Genomic DNA, 25,115 nt, shown 5'->3' with positions numbered 1-25,115 from the left:
CACCCACAATGACCACAGGAGACTGTTATTGATGCAAAATGAGACAATACAAGGTATTAAGACCTGTGGTCTTATCAACTTTTGAACAGGGTCATTTAGGAAGTTTCTGTTGCCGTTATCATTTCAAAAATGTTAAACAGACCTTTTTTTCCACAATGTTTTGACAATAAATGGTAAAAACTGAAATTTTTGACAATAAATGGCTTCAAACAATCACTGAGTGTAAACAATTTTTGTGTTTTTATTCTGTGAAAAATGAGCAAGAAATCAAAATTTTTTCCAGGATGTGTAAACTTATGAGCACAACTTAACATGATGTTTTTATATTTGTGCTGATGTTAAATTTTTACCTAAATGTTTAGCCTAGTAAAAAATCATGAACTATTCTCAAATGCAGAACAGCCACCTATGTGGATGGTTGAAATGACTGTGAACACAATGCCATCAGGAAAAAAAATCTTTTTAATTTCTTCAGATATTTAAATTGCTAAAAACATACTCAAGTAATTTTCAGACCTTAAATCCAGAGCTTATATGGACATTAAATTGATATAAATTTTACATTTGTATGTGATGAGGTTACTTATGACAATATACTGTACACATTTATTTCCTCAGACCTAGCTTCCTGGTGTGTTTGTGACCTTCACATGAAAAATGAACAACTCCTTAACTTGGCTTTTAACAGTCTTTTGGTTCAGGACCAAGGCAGCAGAGGGCACTGAAGACATCTTGATGCCCCTCTCAAAGGATATCTTTCTTGGAAATAAGACCATCCAGGACTGTAAATGTTGAAAATAACAATTTGCTTTGCAGAAGAATATTGTCACCAGAACAAAGTTGCCCCCAAGAAGAGGAACAGAAAAATATCCAGTGCATTACAGAGGGTGTGGTTGCATGTTGAAAAGAAGAGTAGGAGTTCAGTTTTAAGGGACGGTGACATGAAAAGGACTGCCAGGGACACTTTCATCCCCCCACTTCACAATGAGGATGTAGCTGCCCTGTTCTTTAACGGTGTATGTCACGTTGTACATCCTGTTGCCCATGTGTTTAACGTATACCTCTTCACAGGGTGCTATGGGACCATGGACACCAACCATCAGCATGTTTATACCTGTTGAGCACAAACAGTGTCATCGAGGATGTATATATTTTTTTCTTTTCTCCACAACATTAGAAGCTCAATGCTCCCACCTGCTTTGCTGCAGTCTACAGTAAATGCATTTTTCTGACCAATGAAAGCTTTTGACAGGCCGGCACCATGGGAGATGACTTTAGTGGCATCTGAGGAAAATTTTGGTAAAGAGGCAAAACTCTTGCCCATAGCTGAAGACTTGTTAAATGTTTCCATGTGAACAGATGACGTTTCGTGCAAGTTGTGTCCTCCAGACAGACGGGGTCCTGCAAAAAGTTTAAAGAGCGATCAGTATTGTTACAAGTGAGAACATGGCTTACTACATGTTGTTTAAATGGTGCCACAGCTGATCATTTTTCAGTAATTAACCAGAAGATCAAAGCTGCAGAGATCAGGGAGGAATATCTAACTCAGAAGACCCCAACAGCATGCACAAGTCAGTAGCATTTGAGAAGTATAACTTTATGAAAGCAACAGAACTTCATTTACAATAGAAAAAGAACAAATGTATATATTTTTTAACAAAGAGCAAAGACAAAAATCTTGTTTATTTGCTCAGACACCTTCTCCAGCTCTTTGGACAATAGCTTATTTAAAATTTTTAGGAGTGTCACATTATTGTGTTAATTGTTATTAATTAATTACAGACAAATTAGCGTGTTTTTTAAATTGTGTTAATCTCAATTTTATTCTACAACTATTGTCATGTTGTCATATATAAAAAACAAAGGATCAACTGTTTACTTGTATGAACCTTTTTTTTTAACTCAGTGACAACACCTCTTATATTGGTTTATTGTACTTATTTAGTTTTGTTTTGAATTTTCCTGTTGAATTCTATGTATTCATGATCCTTATGATTTAATGTTTACTTCACAATTATGAGTAGGAAATAGGAAGCCCATTGAGACGACTGTTGATGTAATTTTGGGCAATCTAAATAAAAATTGAATAGAAATTCCCCAATAAAAAATGCCAGGATGAGCAGCAGCTGACCCACCTGACACTTTAGCTTTGAAGGGACTTCCAACAATGTGCTGGAGACCCCCATATCTGATGGAAATCATGTAGTTCCCAGGAGCCATGGGAGTGTAGAATACTTTGTAGCCCTCAGCACACTCCTGACAGTCCATCTTCACTTTAGATGGTCCATCAATGGTCACAGACAGAGCTCCGGTGCCAGCATTGCAAGTATTGACAATGAACTCTAACACATTGCCTGAAAAGAAACAGGACAGCATTTAAACTTAGTTCAATATTTTAGAACAGACCTAAAATTTAAAAATGTTGTGGTTGCACCTGTGGTTCCTCCCTCGAGGCCAGTTCCATAGGCAGACACAAGACCAGGATCACCCACTTGTCCTGGTTCTCCTACACGAATCTTAAAAGGGCTGTCAGGGATGTGGCAGCCATTGAAGCAAACGTCAATGGAATGAACTCCATTTTCTCTTGGGACAAACCTGATGGCATGTTCATCTGTAGAAACACACAAATTCATTACAGCAAGCTCTATGGTCACAGCAAACTCCTTTTGTCACAGCAAGAAAATAAATTTGAGTTTTTTTAAATAAATGTTGATGAAAAACTTAATGAGAGTTAAGGTACAGAATCAAAGATGGGCGGGGCTTTTTTGGTCACCTGTGTGAAAGCTTGGAGAAAGTCTAAGAGGCTATTCAATTAGCTGAAAGCGAGTACGCCTGTTTTGCTGATGAGTTTGATTGACAAATTCATTAGTCAATCGTAAATTAGTTGACCTGCCCATCTTTGATTCTGTATTTTTTTTTTTTTTGCTCCTCCCCCTGCAAAAGAGTGCAGGCGCTTTTTCCCCTGCTCCTGCCGCTTCCTGCTTTATTTGCTTTTTAATCATTTAATTAATCATTTTTAATTATTTTACCTCATCCACATCTCCTGGAATATCAGACTCGTCATCCTTTTTTGTGACTTCCACCTATACAAATCAATATTTTTACGTCTGACAAGCCAGCGACATGTCCGGAAGAGGAAGAAAAACAAACTCCCACTGTGAACGCTGTTGGATCTACCAACAAGAAATAAAAGAGCTACAAACACGGATATTTACTTTGGAAACTGAAAATGGACTTCACAAGACCCTTCCAGTAACATCGGGTGGTAAGAAGCCTGCTCTTACTACAAATGAGAAGAATAACAGTGACATAGACCTGAGTGATGTGTCCTTTCCGAAACTTTGAGCAGAGGAACTCTGTGTCAAGCCAAAGCGTAAAGATGACAGAACATCCGAAATAAAGCTCACAAACAGATTTTTACAGCTAACACAATGTGATGTTAAAGAACGAAGTGAAATTGGACCACAGAATAGGAGTCATAATGTTGGCAACAAAGCACAGGCAGAAAGAAAATCTGTGCCAAACGTCAAGGTCAGAGATACGCTGCTGCTTGGAGATGGCGCTATCAGTAATGTCAGCCACAGAAGAATGCAAACTTTATGTTGCCCAAGTTCTACTGTTCCAGTGATTACAGGACTCTTATCTAAAGTCTTGTACCAAGGAGTAAAACGAATAATCATCCATGTAGGTGCTGTCGATATCAAAAAAGAACAATCTGAACGTTTGAAAAAAGACTTCATGAAGTTATTTGAAGAGATTGACAAAGTAGAGGTTCAAGCATTCATCAGTGGACCTCTTCCTAACATCGATGGGGTGTCACTCAAGTTCAGCCGTCTGTTTCAGCTGAACAATTGGCTCTCCAGAGAGTGTGCTTCCAAAGGATTCCATTACATTGAGAACTTCAATATATTCTGGAAGCGAAATGACCTATTCATGGGAAGAGGCCCACACCTGAACAGAGGTGGAGCAAGAGAGTTAGTGAAGAACCTCCTCCACGCTCTGGGGCAAAGAGGCCAAGGCCCTGAAAAGGCAGTAAGGAAGGACCGAGCCAGTGTCCCAGGAACCACAGCACGACGGCAACAAAAACTACCTCCACCACCACCACCGGTCAAAGACTTGGATCCGGCAGCACCAGCACCACAACCACCTCCATCTAAGGACTCAGCTGCACCAGCATCACATCCACCTCCATCTAAGGACTCAGCTGCACCAGCATCACAACAACCACCGCAAGCTACGGACCCAACCGCAAAACCACAACAACAACCACCAGATTTGGCCCCAGAAATACCACCGTCTGACCAGCTGTGGGCGCACCCTGCTACATCTAATCCCAGTGAAGACTCACTTTCCTTTTCGTTCCCCCCACTTTCACCCATGGCCCTACCTAGCCATTTTGATAGCCTCATTAAGTCTCCCAAATCCCGTCCAGCTCCCGCTCCTCCTGGTCCATCACCCAAACTACCCTCAACTCGACCTCCCCTGCGCGCCTCTAGACGTGCTATCCCCCAGAGCTAGGATGAAACGGGCCCCCAGTGTCCTAGGAAAGGTTAGACTGTCCAATCAAAGAAATGTAGTTGATATCCCTTGCAAGAAGGTTTTGACCAGTCCCAAGGAAACTAATCTCAAACTTGCTGCACTCAATGTCAGATCTTTATGCAACAAATCATTTTTAATCAATAATTTTATCTCTTCTTTTAATCTTGATTTTATGTTTTTAACTGAAACATGGCTTGACAAAAACACAGGAAACATAGTTCTAGTCGAATCAACTCCCCCCAACTACAAACATGTATCGGAAATACGAGAAAATAAAAAGGGTGGAGGCGTTTCTGCACTGTTTAGAGATAATATTGCAACCCGCAGACTATCATTTGGTGTGTTTTCATCATTTGAGTTTGTGTCCTTTAAGATTGAGTTAAAACAAACTCCTCCCTTACTCTGCATAGTCATGTACAAACCTCCTCACCACAGCCAAAGTTTCATTGATGATTTCACTGAAATGTTCTCAGTTGTGTGCACATACTTTGATGGTCTAGTCATTACAGGTGATTTTAATGTTCATGTTGATAATGTCAATGACAGAAATGCAAAAGAGCTCAATGCTGTCCTTGAAACCTTTGATCTAATTCAGCATGTGAGTTGCCCCACCCACAGCAGAGGGCACACTCTGTACCTGCTCATCACAAAGGGGGTTAATATTTACAATGTCAGTGTGGTTGATGTCGCCCTCTCTGATCATTTCTGTGTATTCTTTGACCTGTCTGTAGCTCCCAAACCACCGCCTGGCCCTGCAGTTGTCCAAAGGAGACAAATAAATGAGAGCACTAGGGCACAGTTTGTAGAAATGATAAACCCTGAAAACGCCTCTGGTGCCAATGTTGATGAAATGCTGAATTCTGTTACTTCTAGCATCTTGAATGTTCTGGATGCCATTGCCCCTATGAAGGTTAAATTGAGAAAACATAGACAGAAAGCTCCCTGGAGGAACGATGATCTAGTCAAGGCACAGAAACAACAGTGCCGCAGAGCTGAGCGAAACTGGCGCAAGTCAAAACTCCAGGTTATTATGAAATGTATAAGGGGGAGTTGTACGCTTACAACCAGATCTTATGCAGAACAAGGGAAAGGTACTTCTCTGAAATCATTGGAAGTTGCAGCAGCAACTCTCGTGTCCTGTTCACAACAGTAAACAGATTAACTAACCCTCCAACCCAGCTACCAATAGAACTGGTTTGCACACCTAAATGTAATGAGTTTGCCGTATTTTTTAATGACAAGGTGCAGGGCATTAAAAAAGCCATCAACTCCACAACACATATAACTATCGAACGGCCACCTACTCACTCTAACCTGACTCACTTTGTTCCTGTCACTGACCAAACTGTCCAAGAGACCATCACCCGTCTGAGCTCGTCTACATGCTGCCTTGATGTGTTACCCACTAGATTTCTAAAGTCTGTCCTGAACAGTGTGTTGCCATCAATTACTCAAATAGTTAATATGTCAATCTGGAATATTTCCAGAGGCCTTTAAAACTGCAGTCATTAAACCTCTCCTGAAGAAAAGCGGTCTTGATTCCACTGTACTGAATAATTACAGACCTATCTCTAATCTGCCATTTTTAGGAAAAGTCCTTGAAAAAGTTGTCTACCAACAACTCACTGATTTTCTCTTATTAAACAATTCATTTGATGTTTTCCAGTCAGGTTTTAGACCCCATCATAGCACAGAAACTGCTCTTATCAAGGTAACCAACGACATCCGCATGAACACTGATGATGGCAAAGTCACTGTCTTAATCCTGCTAGACCTGAGTGCTGCCTTTGATACTGTTGATCATGGGATCCTTTTGCACAGACTCCAAGACTGGGTTGGCATCTGCCCTGAGTTGGCTCAAGTCTTATCTGGAAGAAAGGAAATATTTGTTGAAATTGGGAGTTGTGTCTCAGACTACATGGCCTTGACTTGTGGTGTGCCCCAGGGATCGATCCTGGGACCCCTTCTGTTCAACCTCTACATGCTGCCACTAGGACTGTTAATACGCAGTAATAACATATCTTATCACAACTATGCAGATGATACTCAGCTCTATGTGTCACTGACAACAGGTGAATATGGGCCGGTGGATTCACTCAGCCACTGCCTCCAACAGATCAGTGCGTGGATGCAGAACAACTTTCTCCAGCTAAACTCAAACAAGACCGAAGTTATTATTTTTGGCCCACAGAAACAAAGAGAAAGTGTCAGCAACTACCTTCATTCTCTGTCTCTTAAACCCTCAAATCAAGTCAGAAATCTAGGGGTAATCATGGACTCTGACCTGAACTTTAACAGCCATATCAAGTCAGTAACATCAGCGGCATTTTACCATCTGAAAAACATTGCCAAAATCAAAAACATAGTGTCAAAGCCAGACCTGGAGATACTTATTCATGCATTTGTCTCCAGTAGGTTAGACTACTGTAACGGCCTGCTCACCGGCCTGTCCAAACGAGCTGTAAAACAGCTTCAGTACATCCAGAATGCTGCTGCTCGAGTCCTGACCAGAACCAGGAAGTATGATCACATTAGTCCTGTGCTCAGGTCTCTGCACTGGCTCCCTGTACCTCAAAGAATAGACTTCAAAGCAGCTCTGCTTGTGTACAAGTCTCTCCATGGCCACGCACCAAAGTACATCTCTGACATGTTAGTGCCATATGAACCATCTCGTACTCTGAGGACCTCAGGGGCCGGCCTCCTGTTGATTCCCAGAGTCAGAACTAAACAAGGGGAATCAGCGTTTCAATATTCTGCAGCTAAAATCTGGAACAGCCTCCCTGAAATCGTAAGACAGGCCTCTTCTGTGTTCATGTTCAAATCTAGACTTAAAACATTTCTGTTTAGCCGTGTATATGACTGAAAGGTCCTATCTGCACTTTTCTTTCCTTTCCTTCCTTTATTTTTAAATCAATTTTCATTTTTTTTTTCTTTTCTTTTAAAGTGAATTTTACGTTGATTATTTCTATGATGTATTGTGATTTTAATGCATTTTTCTGTTTTGTGAAGCACCTTGAATTACTTTGTGTACGAATTGTGCTACACAAATAAACTTGCCTTGCCTTGCCTATTGGTCGGTCGCTAGCATGTTAGCTTCAGCATGGCTCCTGTAGGTTTATTGCCTTCGGTCTTTAGAAATTACTGGCTTGTGCAACTTTCCAGTGGATTTGGAAGCAAGGCAACAGTGGTTGAATGCAGTTGGCATTGAATCTAGAAATTTCTGTTAGTTATGGGATTTGCTATGAATGTTTCACTCAGTATAGATGTAAAACTTTATCCTTATTAGCTATGATGCTAGCGTCATCCAATACTGGTGCCTTCTATGTTTTTTTTTTTTTAAATTTGTCTGAAATAAATTATGATATTTCTTTTACGGAAAGATTTTTGTTTGTTTAGTCTGTTTTTATTTATGAAAGTTCTTTATGCTTTGTGGTTGTTTGTGGACTGAAAAAAATCGTCCTCACTTTAGTTGAGGTGCTGCAAAAGAATAATAAACTGTTATAAAAGTTAATTAATACATTTGTTAAGCTTGTAAGCAGTTTAGTAATATGGACTTTGAAGACAATGGTCTGACTTTAGATGTTAATGAATCTTATTAACACTTTCAGGTATTTGCAAGACATCTCTAATGCTAATAAATATCTTACTAGCATCTTACACATTAATAAAGCCTATTAATTTGTTAAGTTAGTTTATCAAGCTTATTAACACTTAGACTTGTGTGAGACATCTATAATCCTAATAAATGTCTTACTAGAACCCCAAACAATAATAATACTTCTTAATTTGTTTACAAAGGTTGTTAATAAATCTTATTAAGCTTATTAACACTGACAAATTTGTTAGGCATCTATAATACCAATAAATGTATCATTAGCATCTTAAAAACGTCCTAATAATAATGCTTGTAAATGTGTTAACTAAGTAATTTCATACACCTTATTAGACTTATTGTACTAATAAATGTCTTACTAACACAAAAATTCTATTATAGTGCTTGTTAATGCGTTAACAAAGCTTGTTAAGGAATCTTAATATAAAGTGTTACCAAAAAAGCTATTACAGTCTTTCTGGTAACAATGCATATAAGATTAAAATCCATACATGTAAAAAAAAAAACTAAGGTGCAATAAAAATACCTTTGTAGTACTTTATGTTGTTTATAAAGTCAAAGTTGTACCAAGCTCCTTTTATGAGTGAGTGGTCAATAATTATAGATCAACATTCTAATTATGAAGTAAATGATATTTTTTACACATTTGTATTCATAATTTGACCGCTGGCTTTCTAGATGGTGCCCAGAAAACGGCGTTGGTTTTGTGAATAATTGGAGCGCGTTTTGGGGGAAGCCCGGTCTCATGCGAAGAGATGGCGTCCATCCTACTTTGGACGGTGCCACTCTTCTTTCTAGAAACATTTCTGCTAGCCTTAGTCGGCCAACCTGACAACCCAGAGACGACACCCGGGTGCAGAGCAGCAGCGTAAAACGCTCCTCTGAGCCTCCCTTAGGGTTAGTGCCGGTGCAAAACCCATGCAGGGAAAGTCAAGCAGTTCCTAGCTTTAGCTTATGTGCTGAAAGACAAGTGAAAGGAGTGAGACACAGAAACCTTATAGTGACAGACAGCAGTGCTTACCTACAAACAGAATTATGATGTCATTAAATGTGGTTTATTAAACATTCGATCAATTTCCTCTAAGTCCCTCTTAGTCAATGAGTTAATCACTGATAACAACCTTAGTCAATGAGTTAATCACTGATAACAACCTTAGTCTTCTAGCCTTAACAGAAACGTGGCTCCAACAGGATGACTATGTTAGATTGAATGAAGCAACCCCCCCACTTATGCTAACTATCAGAAATCCAGGATTTCAGGGAAAGGAGGTGATTTGGCAGTATTATCACAGTCTAGTTTACTTCTCAGCCCTAAAGTTAAAAATGTTTATACCTCCTTTGAAAGCATCATATTGTCTATAAATCACCCAAACAAGAAGACTCAAAAACCTGTTTTGTTCATATTTATTTATCGTCCCCCCAGCCCATATTCAGAATTTGTAACTGAATTTTTAGACTTCTCATCGATCACTATGCTTTTGCAGCTTTATTAGATGATGTTGGTTTCACACAAAATTTCCCTCCGCGCCTCCCTGCTCTCTGGCTCTGGGGGCCTCGCGGCGGTCCTGCTGGCCCTGGCCTGGGTGGCGGTCTTGGTCGCCCGGGGAGCGGTTGTTCCCTGCCTGTTTCCGTGTGGCGTTGGGGGGATTCCGGCTGCCGCTGCTGCTGCGGCGGGGGTCTGGGTGTGGGGGTGGCTGGGCACTCCTCCTCCTTCTTTTCACATTCCACCATCCATTTTAGAAGAACATAAACACTCACCTGAGCACAGGTGTTAGCTCACCTTTGCACTAATAGTTTGCATGATTGAATAAATGAAAGATTTCACACTAGTTGGTTTAAAGACATAGGTATGCGTTCGTGAACACTATCTGTTTTGTGTACATGTTGACATGTGGACATTTTTTTGCAGCTAGCAGGTGTGTTGATAACATTTGAGTGTGTGCGGACAGGCCCCGCCCTTTTTGTACTACACTTGAACCGTACCGTAATGATAAACAACAAGTAAACCTGTCTATGCTGCTTCATGGTCTTACCCCCCCCCTCTCACTATCCCCCCCCCCCCCCCCTCTTTAACATCTCTCTCTTTTCTTCCCTTCTTTCCTTTTCCGTCCGGTCCAACACCAAAGATTTTCAAACATGGTTGAAATTAATAAAGTTTGGCCTCAATTACAAAAGGGGTTTATTCAGTCATGCCTTTGGTTTGTCTGAAGATTAATAACCCCTCTTGTTAAAGTAAAATATGTCCAACACAAGAGGCCCTCAGCTCTCATCTGCCTGCCTAGCTGTTGGACAGGACAAGTTTAAAAAAAAAAAAAAAAAAAAAAATGTGAATGAACCCCCTCACTGTCATAAGCACATCCTGGACCTTGTTTTAACCCATGGTATAGAGATGAGCCAGCTGAGTGTCTTTCCTCATAGCCCCATCATTACTGATCACTTTCTGATAACCCTCCAGTTTACATTAGAACATGCTACTGCCCCAGTGAATAAGAAACAACTTAGAAGAACCTTAACTGACCGTTCTGTGACTGTATTGGTTGAACTCACAGTTCAACCAATACAGTAATCCCCCGCCCATTCGCGGTTTAATATTCGCGCTCCGCCCATTCGCGGGTGGCCGCCGATGACGTGGCGTCACAAGCGTGAGGCTCAGAACAGCGCTCATTCCACGAATTTGGAAAAACAATTTACTCTGTACTTTACTGTAAAGTATTGTTTGCGCATTTAAGATGCCATCCAAACGCCCTGCATCATCTCCAGCTTCTGGAAATGAACCCAAACGGCAGCAAAAGGTTCTGACTCTGCAGAGGCTCTGGAAGTTTTAAAACAGCGTCAATTATTCACGTTTTTTCTTTATTCGCAGGGGGGTGAGGAACGTAACCCCCACGAATACGGGGGGATTACTGTACTTAGTAACACTGAGTTAATACTCTGAGACCAGCTCCCATAGTATCAGTCCTAGTATAAATGAGCAATTTGTTAATGATGCCTTACAAGCCCTCAGGAGTGCACTCTATGTTGTTGCCCCCCTGAAACCTAAGTTCGTTAGACAAAACCGAGTAGCACCGTGGTTTAGTGCTGAAACACGTTCTCTTAAACAAGAAAGCCGTAAGTTGGAAAGAGAATGGCGCCGCTCCGGTTCAGAGCAGTCTCTGAATACCTGGAAACATAGCCTATTAAATTATTTTTTTAAAAAAAGCTCTGCGTAGAGCTAGAAGCCAGTACTATTCAACCTTAATATCAGAGAATGGAAATAATCCAAGATTTCTTCTTAGCACTATTGCTAGATTAACTTGCAGTCAGAGCTCAGTAGAACCACATGTTCCTGTTTCTCTCAGCTCTGATGATTTTCTTACATTTTTCGATAGTAAAATCTCAAATATTAGACATAAGTTAAATCAAGTTATTCCTACTATCAGCCAAGATCAGGCTGAAGCGGTAGAAGTGGAGGCATCCATAGAAACCTCTGTAACATTAGACTGCTTCACTATTGTGGATCAAGTGGAAATAGCATCAATTATTACGTCCTCCAAATCCTCAACGTGTCTGCTAGACCCAATTCCCACTAGACTTTCTAAAGAAACTTTTCCCCTAATTAATGATCCCATATTAACAATGATAAATGCCTCTCTGGAAACGGGTTACGTTCCACAGTCTTTTAAATATTCAGTTATTAAACCTCTTCTGAAAAAGCCCAGTTTGGATCCTAGCAACTTGGCCAACTATAGACCAATATCAAACCTCCCCTTTATATCCAAAATCCTCGAAAGAGTTGTAGTTAAGCAGCTTTACTGCCACCTACAGGACAATAGCAACTTTGAAGACTTTCAGTCGGGTTTAGACCTCACCACAGTACGGAAGCTGCACTACTTAGTGTCTCCAATGACTTGTTATTGGGAAGACTTTCTAGTCTCTATTATAAGTACAGTTGGAGGAAGAGCGTTTAGCCACCAAGCCCCTGTTTTATGGAATAAGCTCCCAGCTCATGTAAGAGACGCCGACACAGTTTCTACTTTCAGAGTTAGATTGATAACATTCCTCCCTGGACAGGCTTATTGTCAGACCAGCTAGTATTCAGATATTACTTAACTTAATGTAAATGTGTTAAATTAAAATTAATAATAACTATTTGTTTTTAGTAGGCTGCTAGAAGTTGAAGCTGGGGTAGCTATGGTGCACTGGGGTTCTGTCCTCTTTTCTCATCTACTTCTACTCTTCCTCTCTTCTCTATTCTTGATCATTATTCATCATTTAGTTCTCCATGCGTCTGTTTGGTGCAGTGCAATTCATGTATTGTCCCCTTTTCCCTCTCCCCTCCTGGGGAGTGGGAATGCTTACAGATGGCTCATCCGTGCTCCTGTTCCTGACCGTGTACCTTGTCTCTGGCTCCCCTCTACTACCTTTTTCTACACTTGGCTGTGGATCCTTCCTCTGGCTCGTCTCTGCTCTGTACCTGGCCGAGTACCTCGTCTCTGCTCCTGCTCTGACTCCTGGCTGTGGTTCCTGTCTCCGGCTAGACTCGCGCCCCTGACTGTCCCCCCAACTCCATCTGGATGAAGCTTGTCTGCTGGACTTTAAATAAGTAGTTATAGAGTTAGATAAGTTAATTATTCTCTAAGAGTTCTGGTAAATCGCCTGTCCGTCCTGGGGGAGGATCCCTCCTTCATGTGGATACCCCTGAGGTTTCTTCGTTTTTTCTGGAATCAGTTTTTTTTTAGAAGTTTTTCCTTACCGAGAAAGGGGGGTCTAGGGGCAGGGATGCCAGTTTATTTAATCTGTTTGTCAGTTCAATTTAGTATTTTACTATTGAATTCTATGTATTCATGATCCTTTTGATTTTATGTTTTACATTTCAATTGCTGATACGAAGCCCATCGACACGAATGTTGTTGTGAATTTGGGCTATACAAATAAAATTGAATTGAATTGAACACAGTCAAAACCATGTAAAATATGGTGCAGAGACGTAAAGCTTGCTAGACAAAAAGGAGATGTTATCATCTCCCGTTTTGGTTCTGGACTTGGTCTGAATCCTATTTCTGCCTATATTCAGTCTTAAAGTCTTACCGCCATCCAGTTCAGTGACACAACACTCTTCTGTGGCCCCTGATGGGCTGTGGATCTTTGCATCAATAGAACCTCTGGCTCCATTCAGCTGCACAGAAAAGGAGGCCTCTTGACCCACTTTCAGACCCATTTCCTAAAAGAGCAGAGAAGGGTAAAACTGTAGCATCACAAGATGTTTTGTGATAGGATGAACATCACTGTTGGACATGTAAACATCCACATGCACACATCTGCAGGAGTGTCACACACTGTCCCCTCACCTGTAGGCTGGTCAAGGTGAGACGCCGGGCGTCATCTGACAGGCTAGCGATGGGAACAATGAAGGGAGAATCTGGGATGTGCTCATCATTGAATTGAATGGATAATTCATATTCACCTGGAGACAGATAAATGATCACTGTCCTTTAGTACCCTGAGGATTTCTTTATGGATGTTTGCTTACCCATTTGTCTTTTCATTAAAGAACGTCTTTCAAAAACTAAATTTTGAACAAATAAAATACTTTCAGTGTAACTGTAACTATTTTACAGGTTTTTTTTTATTGAAAAAGCTATTTGGTTCTGCACCACATCCATTACAGAGCATGATATATGGCAGCCCACTGTATTTAACAACCAAAAGCATTTTTTTTGTTTTTGTTTTGTTATTTTTTTTGGTTGGGGGGGGGGGGGGGGGCTGCCCCTGCTGCTTTGGCGGGGGTCTTGGTGAGGGGGTGCTTGGCATTCACCCTCTTTTTACATTTCATCATCATCCACTCCAGTAAAGACTCACCTGAGCAGAGGTGTCAGATCACTTCTGCACAAATAGTTTGCGTGACAGAATGAAATGCTTTACATGTGTGTTTGTATGCATAAGTATGTGTGTGTAAACTGTAGGAAGGCCCCCTCATCCATGAACCGGGATGAGGGGGCCTTCCTACTCTCTCATACCTGGAGCAACATCCTCCACCAAAAAACTGACATCAACGGGCGGAGTCACTTGTCAAAGTCTGACAGTTGACTCCGCCTCAGTCACAACCATCTGTTTTTCAAATACGTCACACTACCACCCGATTATGACTCTGACGAAGCTGGATGGTATTCCGCCGAAACATGTAAGGTACGTTTGACAAAAACAAACCGCGTCTGATAAAGAATAATTAAAGAACTCAGTGTAGTTGTTTTGTGTACATGTTGACATGTTTGTATGTCAAGACTCTTTGAGCCAACAGGTGTGGGTGTATGTGGAAAAGCCCCGCCCCTTTTGACTAACATCTACATCTGACAGCAATGATTATAAACTTTCAGCATCTTGCTGATATTGTGATTACACCCCCCCCCCCCAGTTTTTTTGATCATCCTCCAACTTCCTTAAGCCCCTTACTGTTTTGTAACTGTAAAATATGTGCAACACAACAGGTCTTCAGCTCTGCTCTGTTTGCTCAAGAACTCAGTTACATTTGTAGACACAATGACCTTTTCAGACAACTATGCATGAGAGAACTCCGGCTGCTGGAAAAACTGGAACGTAAACGGCACGCCAGAAGAACCATCTGCGATTTAACCTCCACTGCCGGGATGAAGGGATTATTCCAACCAGTCTCAACTTAAAGAACCCAATCAGAACCAACAACGCAAAGTGGATGATCAAAAGAGTGCGGAGGGCTTTGGTCAAAGAAAAAATTCGGTACACAGCAAACAAGATCAACAATCTGGAAACACAGCTGGAACGGGAACTACAGGACTTCACTCAACGACACTCACTTGACAAAGACACAGAGCAAAACCTGAGAGGATATCTACGCAACGTACACAACAGTGAGTATGAGAAAACATAAACACGTCACATAGCAAAACTTGAAAAACTAATAGCCAAATAGGGCTGGGAATCACTGGGTACCTCGCGATACGATACGATTTGCGATACATTGCTCACGATAATGATACTATCACGATATGGTGATAATGTGATAATCAATATATATTGTCTCTAACAACTCACGATATATCAAGCTTTAAGAAAGAAGAACTTGAAAAAACTTGATTTGACCACTGAGTTGATATGAGCATTAAAAGTTAAATTACTATCCAGTTTCACACCTAGACTCGTTGCTGTCTGTTTCGGGTGATCATTCAAAATGCTTAAGTCGACATGTGCCTTGGAGATGTCACTTGGACCAAATAACAGAACCTCAGTTTTTTCCTGGTTTAAGTGTAAGAAGTTCCATGACATCCATGTCTTAATGTCATCAAGACACTCTAAAAACTATTGAGCAGAATATGCTTCTAGAGGTGGAATGAAATCCTGTGTTTGCGGAGAACAGACCCAAGTGGAAGCAGGTACAATGAAAAAAGAAGAGGTCCCAGAACAGAGCCCTGAGGTACACCACATGTAAGAGTTGCTCTACGGGATTCTGCACGTCCAAGACGGACACAGAAGCTTCTCTCAGTCAAGTACGATCTGAGCCATTCTAAAACACTACCTCGAAGGCCCACCCAGCTTTCAAGGTGAGAAAAAACGATTTGGTGGTCAACTGTGTCGAATGCAGCTGCCAGATTGAGCAGAACCAAAACAACATGGTGACCGGCATCCGTTGCTAGAAAAATGTCATTTGAAACCATCAATAGCGCGGACTCAGTATTGTGACGGGGTTTAAATACTGACTGAAACACCTCAAGAATGCTGTTCTCCTCTAAGAATGTTGTTAACTGGCAGTACACAATTTTCTCTAAAACCTTCGAAAGGAAAGGGAGCTAAGAAATTGGTCTAAAGTTTGACAAAATGGAGGAGTCCAGGCCGGGCTTTTTAATAAGTGGTGTTACTACTGCATGTTTGAAGCACGAGGGCACAATCCCGTGAACTAAACTGCCGTTAATTATTCTGAGAACATAAGGAGCCAGAGTGGGAAACACTTCTTTAAAAAGATGAGGTGGAACTGGATCATTGGGAGACCCTGATGGCTTCATCTGACTAATTAATTTTTCCAAATAGGACAGACTGACAGGCTCAAACTGGTGGAGAATAGTAGAACATGAGGTGGAGATGGAGTGACTGAAAGAAGGGGGGCTAATAAGGGTCTTAACATTCTTGATTTTGTCAATAAAAAAGCTCAAAAACATCTAACCCTAACCCTAACCCTCTCTGCAGCGTGTGAGTATTGCTGTACTGACAATGTTTTGCACCAGGTCTGCATGTGAGCAGCCTTTTTCACATCTAAAGAACATTAAGACAAACCTATGATCATGTTTAATGGATGGAAGTCTCAACGCCTGAATGAAGCTTAAACTCACCACATCTCAACCAGACACCATGTAGTACCAGAAGTCACCTTGATGCTAAGAAATACTCATCATTTATCAGCATCAGCATAATGTAGCGTCCCTTTCTCACACTGAGGCATGGAGACTTAACCTCTTTAAAGGTTCTTTATTCTGGTTACTGCAGGCCGTAACCAGCACTGTACAACTCATTCAGCAACACCTGAATCTCTCCCGCTGAGAACGCTCCCCTTACTTTATATTCCCCCGCTGCTGCATCAGCCCATAGCTGAACCCCAATTGGTCCAAACTCACCAACGACAGGCTGAGCGACAGAACTGAGGGCCAACCAGCATCTCTGCTTGATGCGTTTAATGAACTCCAGAACTTAGAACGCGACCCAACAGCCACCCAATTCAACTCAGTCCTCTACAATAACAAAGACCAAAGCCCTATTAAAAATAATTCACAGGCTTACTGTACTTTAAAAGTGTTAAAATTACATAAAATGCACATATCTACCTGCCTGTTTAGTTTTAAAAATATTGTATGGCTCTCACGAAATCCCATTTTAAATTATGTGGCGTTTATGGCTCTCTCGGCCAAAAAGGTTCCCGAGCCTTGTTCTAACTCCTCATCTAGCTCGACACTGCTGGCTAATTAACATATGAGCAGGAAACCCTGCAGGGGGAGGAGAAGTGTAACCTGACCCTGAGCAGGGCTAACTGAAGAGAGGCTGTTGCATGTAAGAGGAAAGAAAATCTTAAAATTGACCAGTTTGTTTAAAAATTGTGATAATATTCAGGGACCATTCTGACACGTACAGCTATACGTGTGGTGGTGTCGAAAGTTGAAAAATAAGTTAAGGAAAAGAAATATTTGGAGTCCCGACCGACAAAGCATAGCTTTTGTGATGAATAAATTTTTTTTTCAAATTTATCTGTTTGTCCTAAAATCTTGAAAAAAATATGGAAGGCCCTACGACACAGATTCCTACATTTTTCCAAAGTTTAGTGTTGTTATTTGAATGATAAATTATGAAAAAAAAATGTGTTCATAGTTTTGCCTAAAAAACACCTTTTTGACTTTTTGGATGTAAAATTGTCTCAAAATTCACCTGTAACTTTTTAAATTCTGAAAATATTTAGGAAGCAGTAACACATAAATGCTTATAACTTGGGAAAGTTTGGTGCTGATAACCCAAACTGAAGTTATAAAAATATTTGTTCAGTCCAAGATTTCATAAGCAAAATCAAGTAATGAGGTTTCTCGTAGACCCTAGAGTGTGGCATATCAAAGGTAGAGTTTATAAGAGGCATCTAATTCTGAAATCCTAGCTTCCTGAGACAAACGGCTGATTTCCTATGAATTTGTATTCTATGAGTAAGCGCAATCGACCACTTCCTGTTTGGCGGTTGCTCACGCAGGCACTGTCAGGTGTAAACCCATGAAACTGTAGATTATCAGAGAAGAACCTTCTGAGTATCTCCAGTTTTAATTTCGTGCACGTCGGAGGAAGCACAGAGAAAAGATAGGGCAGAATGCGACAAAAACTGTGTTTTTCAATAACTAGGTGGCGCTATAGAGCTCGTCCAAGATTGTCATATCCATGGGTTCAGAATGGAAGCTTCTTTAAATCTATTTCATTTCAGTGAGATCGGACAAGGAATGTGCATGTGAGAGCAACTTTTGTTTGCATGGCGAGACGCCCAACTTTGTCCTTTTTTTCACGACCACACCCCCACTTTGAAAGTTATGTTTTTTTTTAACTGAGTAAACTTCAATGGCTTTTCAACAGGTGAACAAAGTTTTGAGGTGTGTCGGCTCATCCCACTAGAGCAGTGATGCTCCAAGTAAAACATGTAATTTCCTGTTGCCAGCAGGTGGCGCTACACCTGCTCCGGATTCTTCCACTGCCGATGTATTCAGAGTCAGACTACAATCATGCACATCAAATTTGGATCAGATTAGATTATGCATGGCTGAGTAATGGCCATTTTCCTATGTTTTTGAAATGACTTCAAAGATCGACGCGCCGCCACGGTAACAAACATCCTGAAAAACGTAAAAGCTTTGCAATTTAACATCGGACATGTGTCTAGTTTGCTAAAACGGACTTTGGAGTTGTTATTCTCAAATCTCTAGGGGAAGTTAGTTCTGGTACGAGGCCTGTAAATGACCAAAATACAGCAAAAATGACAAATTGACATCAATATAGCAGACTTCCTGCGCGAGTGACAGCTTGGTACCAGGAGAGTTTTTGTAGGTTTCCATCTGATTAACATGCCCTGTCAAAATCAAATTTTTTAGGTGGCGGCATCGAGCCATTTTTGTGCACCCATGAAAATGGGTAAAATACTAAATTTTTCGCGACTCCTGATGTGTGTTCGAAATTTGGTGAGTTTTCAGGTATGTTAAAGGGCTTAAAAAGGCGACTTTATTCCGGAGAAAAAAATAAACCTAGCAGATACAACAGGGTCCTTGCACTACATGCTCGGGCCCTTACAAGAGCAAGACGACAACAGGCAGTTCCAGAAAATATGAAATCAGCCATAACAGACCACTGCAAACATGAAAACCACATCATGGCGTGGGAAAAGGCCAAAGTCCTCCGCACTGTGCACAACAGACACCGCAGATGGATCATGGAGGCGGTGGAGATACGAAAGGGAGCCCACTCTTTCATGAACTGGGATGAGGGGGCCTTCCTGCTCTCTCACACCTGGAGCAACATCCTCCAGCAAAAAACGGACATCAAGGGGCGGAGTCACTTGTCAAAGTGTGTCAGTCACAACCATCTGTTTTTTAAAGACGTCACACACTACCACCTGATGATGACTCTGACGAAGGCGGATGGTATTCCACCGAAACATGTAAGGTACATTTGACAAAAACAAACCGTGTCTGATAAAGAATAATTAAAGAACTCAGTGTAGTTGTTTTGTGTACATGTTGACATGTTTGTATGTCAAGACTCTTGGAGCCAACAGGTGTGGGTGTATGTGGACAAGCCCCGCCCCTTTTGACTAACATCTACATCTGACAGCAATGATTATAAACTTTCAGCATCTTGCTGATGTTGTGATTACCCCCCCCCCCCCCCCACACACACACACAGTTCTTTGATCATCCTCCAACTTCCTTAAGCCCCTTACTGTTTTGTAACAGTAAAATATGTCCAACACAACAGGTCTTCAGCTCTGCTCTGTTTGCTCAGCCTCTGGACAGGGCAAGTTAAAGGAAAAAAAACAAAAGCTGAGTTACATTAGAATTTTTTTATGTTCAGATATTACATAAACACCAAAAGGTCAGTATGATTTTTTTGGAAGATAATCAGCTCCAACTTAGTGATTACCAAAGACATGTTTAGAATCTGATTCCAAATTATTAGTCTGTGTGTGGGTCTTACCAGGCTCCTGAACCACATATGCCACTCCACATGAGCCATCTTTTCTGTCCTCAAAAGTGATCTCAGCCTTACTAGGTCCCTCCACGGCGATGGACAGCCCCCCTGCGCCAGCTTCCCTTGTCCAGATGCTGAACTCCGCTGCAGCGAAAGAACACAAAAATAGGTTTACTGCTACAGTTCCCACTGTAACCACCAGAGGGCAGCTCTTATATAATCATATCATGATGAATGAAAGAATGTAGGGGAAATTAGAAATATGACAGATTTATACTTTGTTCACCTGGGATTCCTGCCACTCCCCGGTCAAGCCCGGTGCCTCCTGCTCGTACTTTGTGGGCCCCGCCTTCACCCAGAGGCCCCACAGTGAACTGGAAGGGGCTCCCGGGGACATGCTGGTCCCGGTATTTAACACTAACTTTGTAAGGTCCCATTTCATGAGGGACAAAGCGAACGCTGTACGTGCTGTCCTCTCCTTTGATAATTTCTGCATCCTCTGTCTTACCCGCAGGACTTGTTACCTGAGCAGTCATTTCCTGGTTCCCTGTCTCAGCTGAAAAAGCGAGAAAAAAATTGAATCTGAGCAGTTCTGATGCACATTTGTAAAGTCCTTACAGAAGCTCAAATAAAATCTAAATTCCATTGATTTTGACTGTGATAATACAGGTCAACTAAATACTGAACTAGACTGAATAGGCTGAAATGAATGGAGGCAAACTGGAATGAAATGAACTGGACTGAACAGAAATGAACTGAACTGAACCATGTTTAATTGCCCTGGACAGATTTGAACTGAACTGAACTGAAATTGATTAAACTAAATTGGACTGACTTGGACAGTAAAACTTTTTAGTTATTAGAGTTATTGTAGTTAATGCCTGTAATATTTTTTTCTTGATTTATTGATTTGTGGATTTTTATGTACAGCTCATTTTGACAATTCTGGGAGCAAGTTAGCCCTTTTATATTATTTTAACTGAATTCAACTGAAATTTTGAAAAATGCTCTGGTGTCAAATAGAAAGATTTGTACTTTAAATCAATCTTAAAAGTATGAAGTATTTTTGTGATTTTAGGGTCTATTAAGTCTGAATCACAGACAGAAGAACTTTCAAAATTAACTAAACTATTACAAAACAAGTCATGAATAACAATAGGGAAAATACGCATACACAGTTAGCCACATGCAAACACCGTAGGCTGTGGCCCGTCGATGATTAAGTTAACTCACTCAGACTCTCCTGTCCAAGAAAGTCCCCAAACACGTCTCTGAAGGGATCTTCTCCGACCTGGGTGCTTTCCTCTACCCGGACCTCCCTCTTTGTTTCCCCAGCACGAGTTTTGCTGATTTCTGTTCGTTCAGTTCGAGTGTAGGTATGGCTGCTGCGGGTGAATTTCCGGGTCAGACGTTCCTGAGCTGAAACCATCTCAAACCAGTTTCCTGAAGAGAAAGAATAACCAGGCAGGAAGGACAGAATAGAAAATAGATAAAGAGAAGGTGGAGGAGAGTATAGACCAGTGAAAAAGGCACTGAAGGACTGAAGGAACGACTCGCCTGGTATTTTGAGGTTGAGGTTACAGGTGCTCCCCACAGTAGCAATAGAAGGAGCCTGACGTTTCCTTGTAATGCTTTCCTTAATTCGACCATCGCCAAATATCTTCACTGTGAAAGGACTTCCTGTTTATAGAAAACCATCAGACGACTAAATATGAAAATTTAACAAACACGTCTAACGATCTCAGTTTGAAATTCTATATTTTTGAAATAAAATTAATTTTATAATGACTATTATGAAGGGGAATGTTTTCAACGAAAAATAAACATGCCAGCCATTTTGTTACCTGGAACATGCTGATCGGCAAATTTGATGTTGATGATGTAGTTTCCAGGTTCAGTTGGACAAAAAGTTACCTTACAGTTTCCATCTTCTACGTCCTCACAGTTTATGTCCACTTTACTGGGCCCCTCAATGGAGAGACCCAAACCTCCGTAGCCTGCAGAACCACACCATCATGACGATAAGCACTGGAATCTGTGTCAGGAAGCTGGCATACACACTAAATGCTTACCTGCATTTTTGGTGTCCACTATGAACTCAGAGACCTCAAGTGTGTGTCCCTCCACTAGCCCCTGACCATAAACTTTCACTTTGCTGGCATCTCCAATTTCAGACTCACCTACCATGATTTTAAATGGGCTATTAGTCACATGTTTGCCATTTTTCTTCACGCTCACCACATGTTCTCCAACTTCCTTGGGTGTGAAGGAAATTCCTGAAGACACAAGGATGTTGGGCTAGTTTGATTATTTCAATGACATGAGAGCAAGGAGAAGCTAGGACAAGCTAACCCCCTCTAGGACAAACAATAATACTTTGCATTAAAGTCTGTTTGGAACTACAAACCTCATAAACTTTAATCAGCCTGATGAAGGTGATCCATCATCACTGTTTTTCATGAAAACAGGTGTTTGGTTCAGGCCGAATAGAGATTGAATACAGAACTCACCAATGTGCTTGTTGGGCAGTCTCTTCAGGACACATGGCTCCTCGTAACTGGATTCTGCTCTAATAGTTGCCGTCAGGCTGCTCAGGTCAGTCTCAGAGATCTTTAAAGAGACGTCTGTCGCTGCCCCAACATTAAGTTGGGGTGTTATTATGGTCTCTTCACCTGGAGAACAAAAACAAACAAACCGACCACTGTCTTTTGAAGTACATACATTCTGTGTACAAAAATACCTAAAAAATATCTTTATAAATCAATAAAACAATGAACATTGATTTTAGCAGTTTTTCCCCTTCTCAGAAAAAATGTTAAAAGTTCATCTGACTGCAGGATGATCAGACCAGCTTTTAAAATTTGAATTCAGCTTTGTGTGAATAAGACTATTTTCTCTTGACAGCCTTCAGAGAAGTTAATAAAGTGTTTTTGTACCAATGATCCGGGCTGTAAAGGGACTGCCGGCGATGTGTTTTTCATCGAATTTGACAATAATGTTGTAGTCTCCAGGTTCCGTAGGCACGTAAGACACAATGCACGTTCCATCTTTGTTGTCTTTACAGCTGATCTCTGCTTTGGACGGACCTTCAACTGCAAGAGACAAACCGCCTGTGAAGAGAAGCAGAAGACATGATTCTCAATGTTGTTTTCTGACTCTTTTCTGTCCCTGGTCTAATCTTCATTCAACTGACGATCTTAAAAGACTTAATGCTTTCAGAAAAATATAACCTTTTGAATTCAATTTCTTAAAAAAAAAAAATTCAACAACAAAACTCGTTAATGTTTTCTTCGTGCCATTTAATCCTTTTAAACCTGGTTTAACCCGTGAATCAAAGTCAAGTTTGTTTAGACAAATCTGTTCAACAAATCTAAGAGATGAAAAGTGAATAAACAAGTTGATTTCAGAACAATCACAATCATTGTGGTACCTTCTCCAACATCTTTGGTGATGATGGTAAATGAAGCTACTCCATTGACTATGCCATGGCTCAAACCTGGACCATACGCTGTCACATGAGAGCTGTTGATGGCATCAACAAAGAACTGGAGTGGGCTTCCTAAAAAAAAGCAGAAATAGATATGAATAAAGTTAAATGACCCTTAAACAAACATTTAAAGAAACAAACATATTTAGTGAAGGTAAAAAAAAAACAAAAAAAATTCTGTCTGAGCATGCCTTGCTGGATCATTAGGAGGGTGGAACAGAAATGAGGTGGAGCAATGGTGTGAACAAGGTGGAGAAGCCAAACTGAAAACAAGGTTGTGCAAAAACAATTGGAACATGAATGAGGCAAAAAAGAATAAAGTATAGCAAGTTTAAAAAATGGATAGAAGGTGGAATAGGAATGATGTGTAGCAGTAAGGTGAAGAATGAATGAAAAGGAGTGAGAATCAGGTGGAGCAGTGATTTACAATAATAATGAGGTAAATTGGGAACAAGGTGTCGTATGAACAAAGCAGAGCAGTAAAGCAGTGGTAGGAGTTCTTTTAAAACTTACCGGGAATATGACTGCCATCATACTTGATGTCCATTTCATGAAGGCCTCGTTCTGTCGGGGTGTATTTCACCAGAACAGTTCCATCCCTGTTGTCAGTGATGTCCGGTTGAGCCGTTTGTCCAGAAGGCATTTTGACTTGTCCTGAAAAAGGGTCGTCAGCAAAAACGTAGTTAGCAAAATGTGGTTTAGTTCAGACTATAACCAAAGTTGACGTATTCCCCAACCAACCACTGTGGTTCTGTTTGAAATATTCTGGACATGAAAATCTGAAAATCTAAAATGCTGAGACTTTCCAAATAGAGTGATTCTGCTTCACAGCCCTGATTTAATTATTTTTTTTCCTCCAGAAGACAAAACAGATTTTGGATTGTTTGATTTCTGTCCCACAATTCCCAACGTATGGAAATATCAAAACAGAAAAGGAACAATAATTACCCAAATTCATGCAGCTCTGTCCTACTTCATCTGTAAATGTCTTTGTCAGTTTTTGTCCTATCCAGCATATTACCACACAGCATGCAACTGAGTGCCTCTTGTGATGGACATATTTTGCTTTTACAATCGGGGTTGTTTTTTACTCTTCGAGTGTGTTCATATAAATCCCTTTTGTAACAGATGTGAACTTTATTAAGTTTTAGCCGCTTGGACAGGATGAGAGGGGAGGGTGGGATGATAATACAAGTACAGCATCAGCGTGAAGGCTATGTGTTAACTGTGTCAAGAATGAAATCGAGGGCTTCTTTGTGTCAGTTATCTGTGAGAGAAGACTTTGCAGCACCAAAGATGATGTGGGAAGACTGTGAAAAGACGGACATGTTGCAAATAATGTTTTCTGATAGTGCTGCAGCTGGGTTTTATTTGTTTCCCCCCTTAGAGCTCAGCGCATGTGTAAATTAGGGAATACCCAACAAAATTAATAAAAGAGGAGACAACAGAATATGCGCCAGAGTGGAGAGAGATTGTTGCTGGGATTTTTCTCTTTTCGCTCTCCTCGTTTAACGGTACCTTTGGTCTGTTGTCTTTCTTTCCTTCTGTTGTTATTCGGATGTTGCAGGTTGTTTTAACCCAACAATGAAGGATCATCTTCCACTTGCACAGACCTTATCGGCAGGTATGTGGGGAAAATAATCTGTCTCTCTCTTACACCCTCACAAACACTACTGGAATTTTCTTTAGAGTTGAGACGATTTCAAAACTAATTCAGTAGATTACATTTTGCATGTTTTCATGTAGGGTCCTATACAGGATGTTAATTTG

General features: G+C 40.8%; 1 protein-coding gene across 5 annotated transcripts in view; it reads right to left on the bottom strand.

Moving 5' to 3' along the window:
* Window positions 1–441: 441 nt before the first annotated feature.
* Window positions 442–25,115, bottom strand: part of LOC101166705 (filamin-C) — a 152,812-nt gene continuing 128,138 nt past the window's right edge. For all 5 annotated transcript variants that reach the window (XM_023952378.1, XM_023952375.1, XM_023952374.1 and 2 more), the window contains 16 exons: window positions 23,859–23,999; window positions 23,289–23,417; window positions 22,795–22,968; window positions 22,369–22,530; window positions 21,931–22,134; window positions 21,703–21,855; window positions 21,416–21,538; window positions 21,092–21,301; window positions 20,145–20,414; window positions 19,865–20,002; window positions 13,480–13,595; window positions 13,220–13,352; window positions 2,435–2,611; window positions 2,136–2,354; window positions 1,195–1,401; window positions 442–1,114 (listed from right to left, as the gene is read on the bottom strand). In XM_023952378.1, the coding sequence (XP_023808146.1) occupies window positions 927–1,114; window positions 1,195–1,401; window positions 2,136–2,354; window positions 2,435–2,611; window positions 13,220–13,352; window positions 13,480–13,595; window positions 19,865–20,002; window positions 20,145–20,414; window positions 21,092–21,301; window positions 21,416–21,538; window positions 21,703–21,855; window positions 21,931–22,134; window positions 22,369–22,530; window positions 22,795–22,968; window positions 23,289–23,417; window positions 23,859–23,999 (2,744 nt within the window). In that variant the 3' untranslated portion in view covers window positions 442–926. The remainder of the gene's footprint in view (window positions 1,115–1,194; window positions 1,402–2,135; window positions 2,355–2,434; window positions 2,612–13,219; window positions 13,353–13,479; window positions 13,596–19,864; window positions 20,003–20,144; window positions 20,415–21,091; window positions 21,302–21,415; window positions 21,539–21,702; window positions 21,856–21,930; window positions 22,135–22,368; window positions 22,531–22,794; window positions 22,969–23,288; window positions 23,418–23,858; window positions 24,000–25,115) is intronic.

The sequence above is a fragment of the Oryzias latipes genome, chromosome 23 (genome assembly GCF_002234675.1).
Source record: "Oryzias latipes chromosome 23, ASM223467v1".
Taxonomy (NCBI): Eukaryota; Metazoa; Chordata; class Actinopteri; order Beloniformes; family Adrianichthyidae; genus Oryzias; species Oryzias latipes.
The sequence above is the reverse complement of the archived record's forward strand: the minus strand, read 5'-3'. Positions and strand labels throughout refer to the sequence as shown.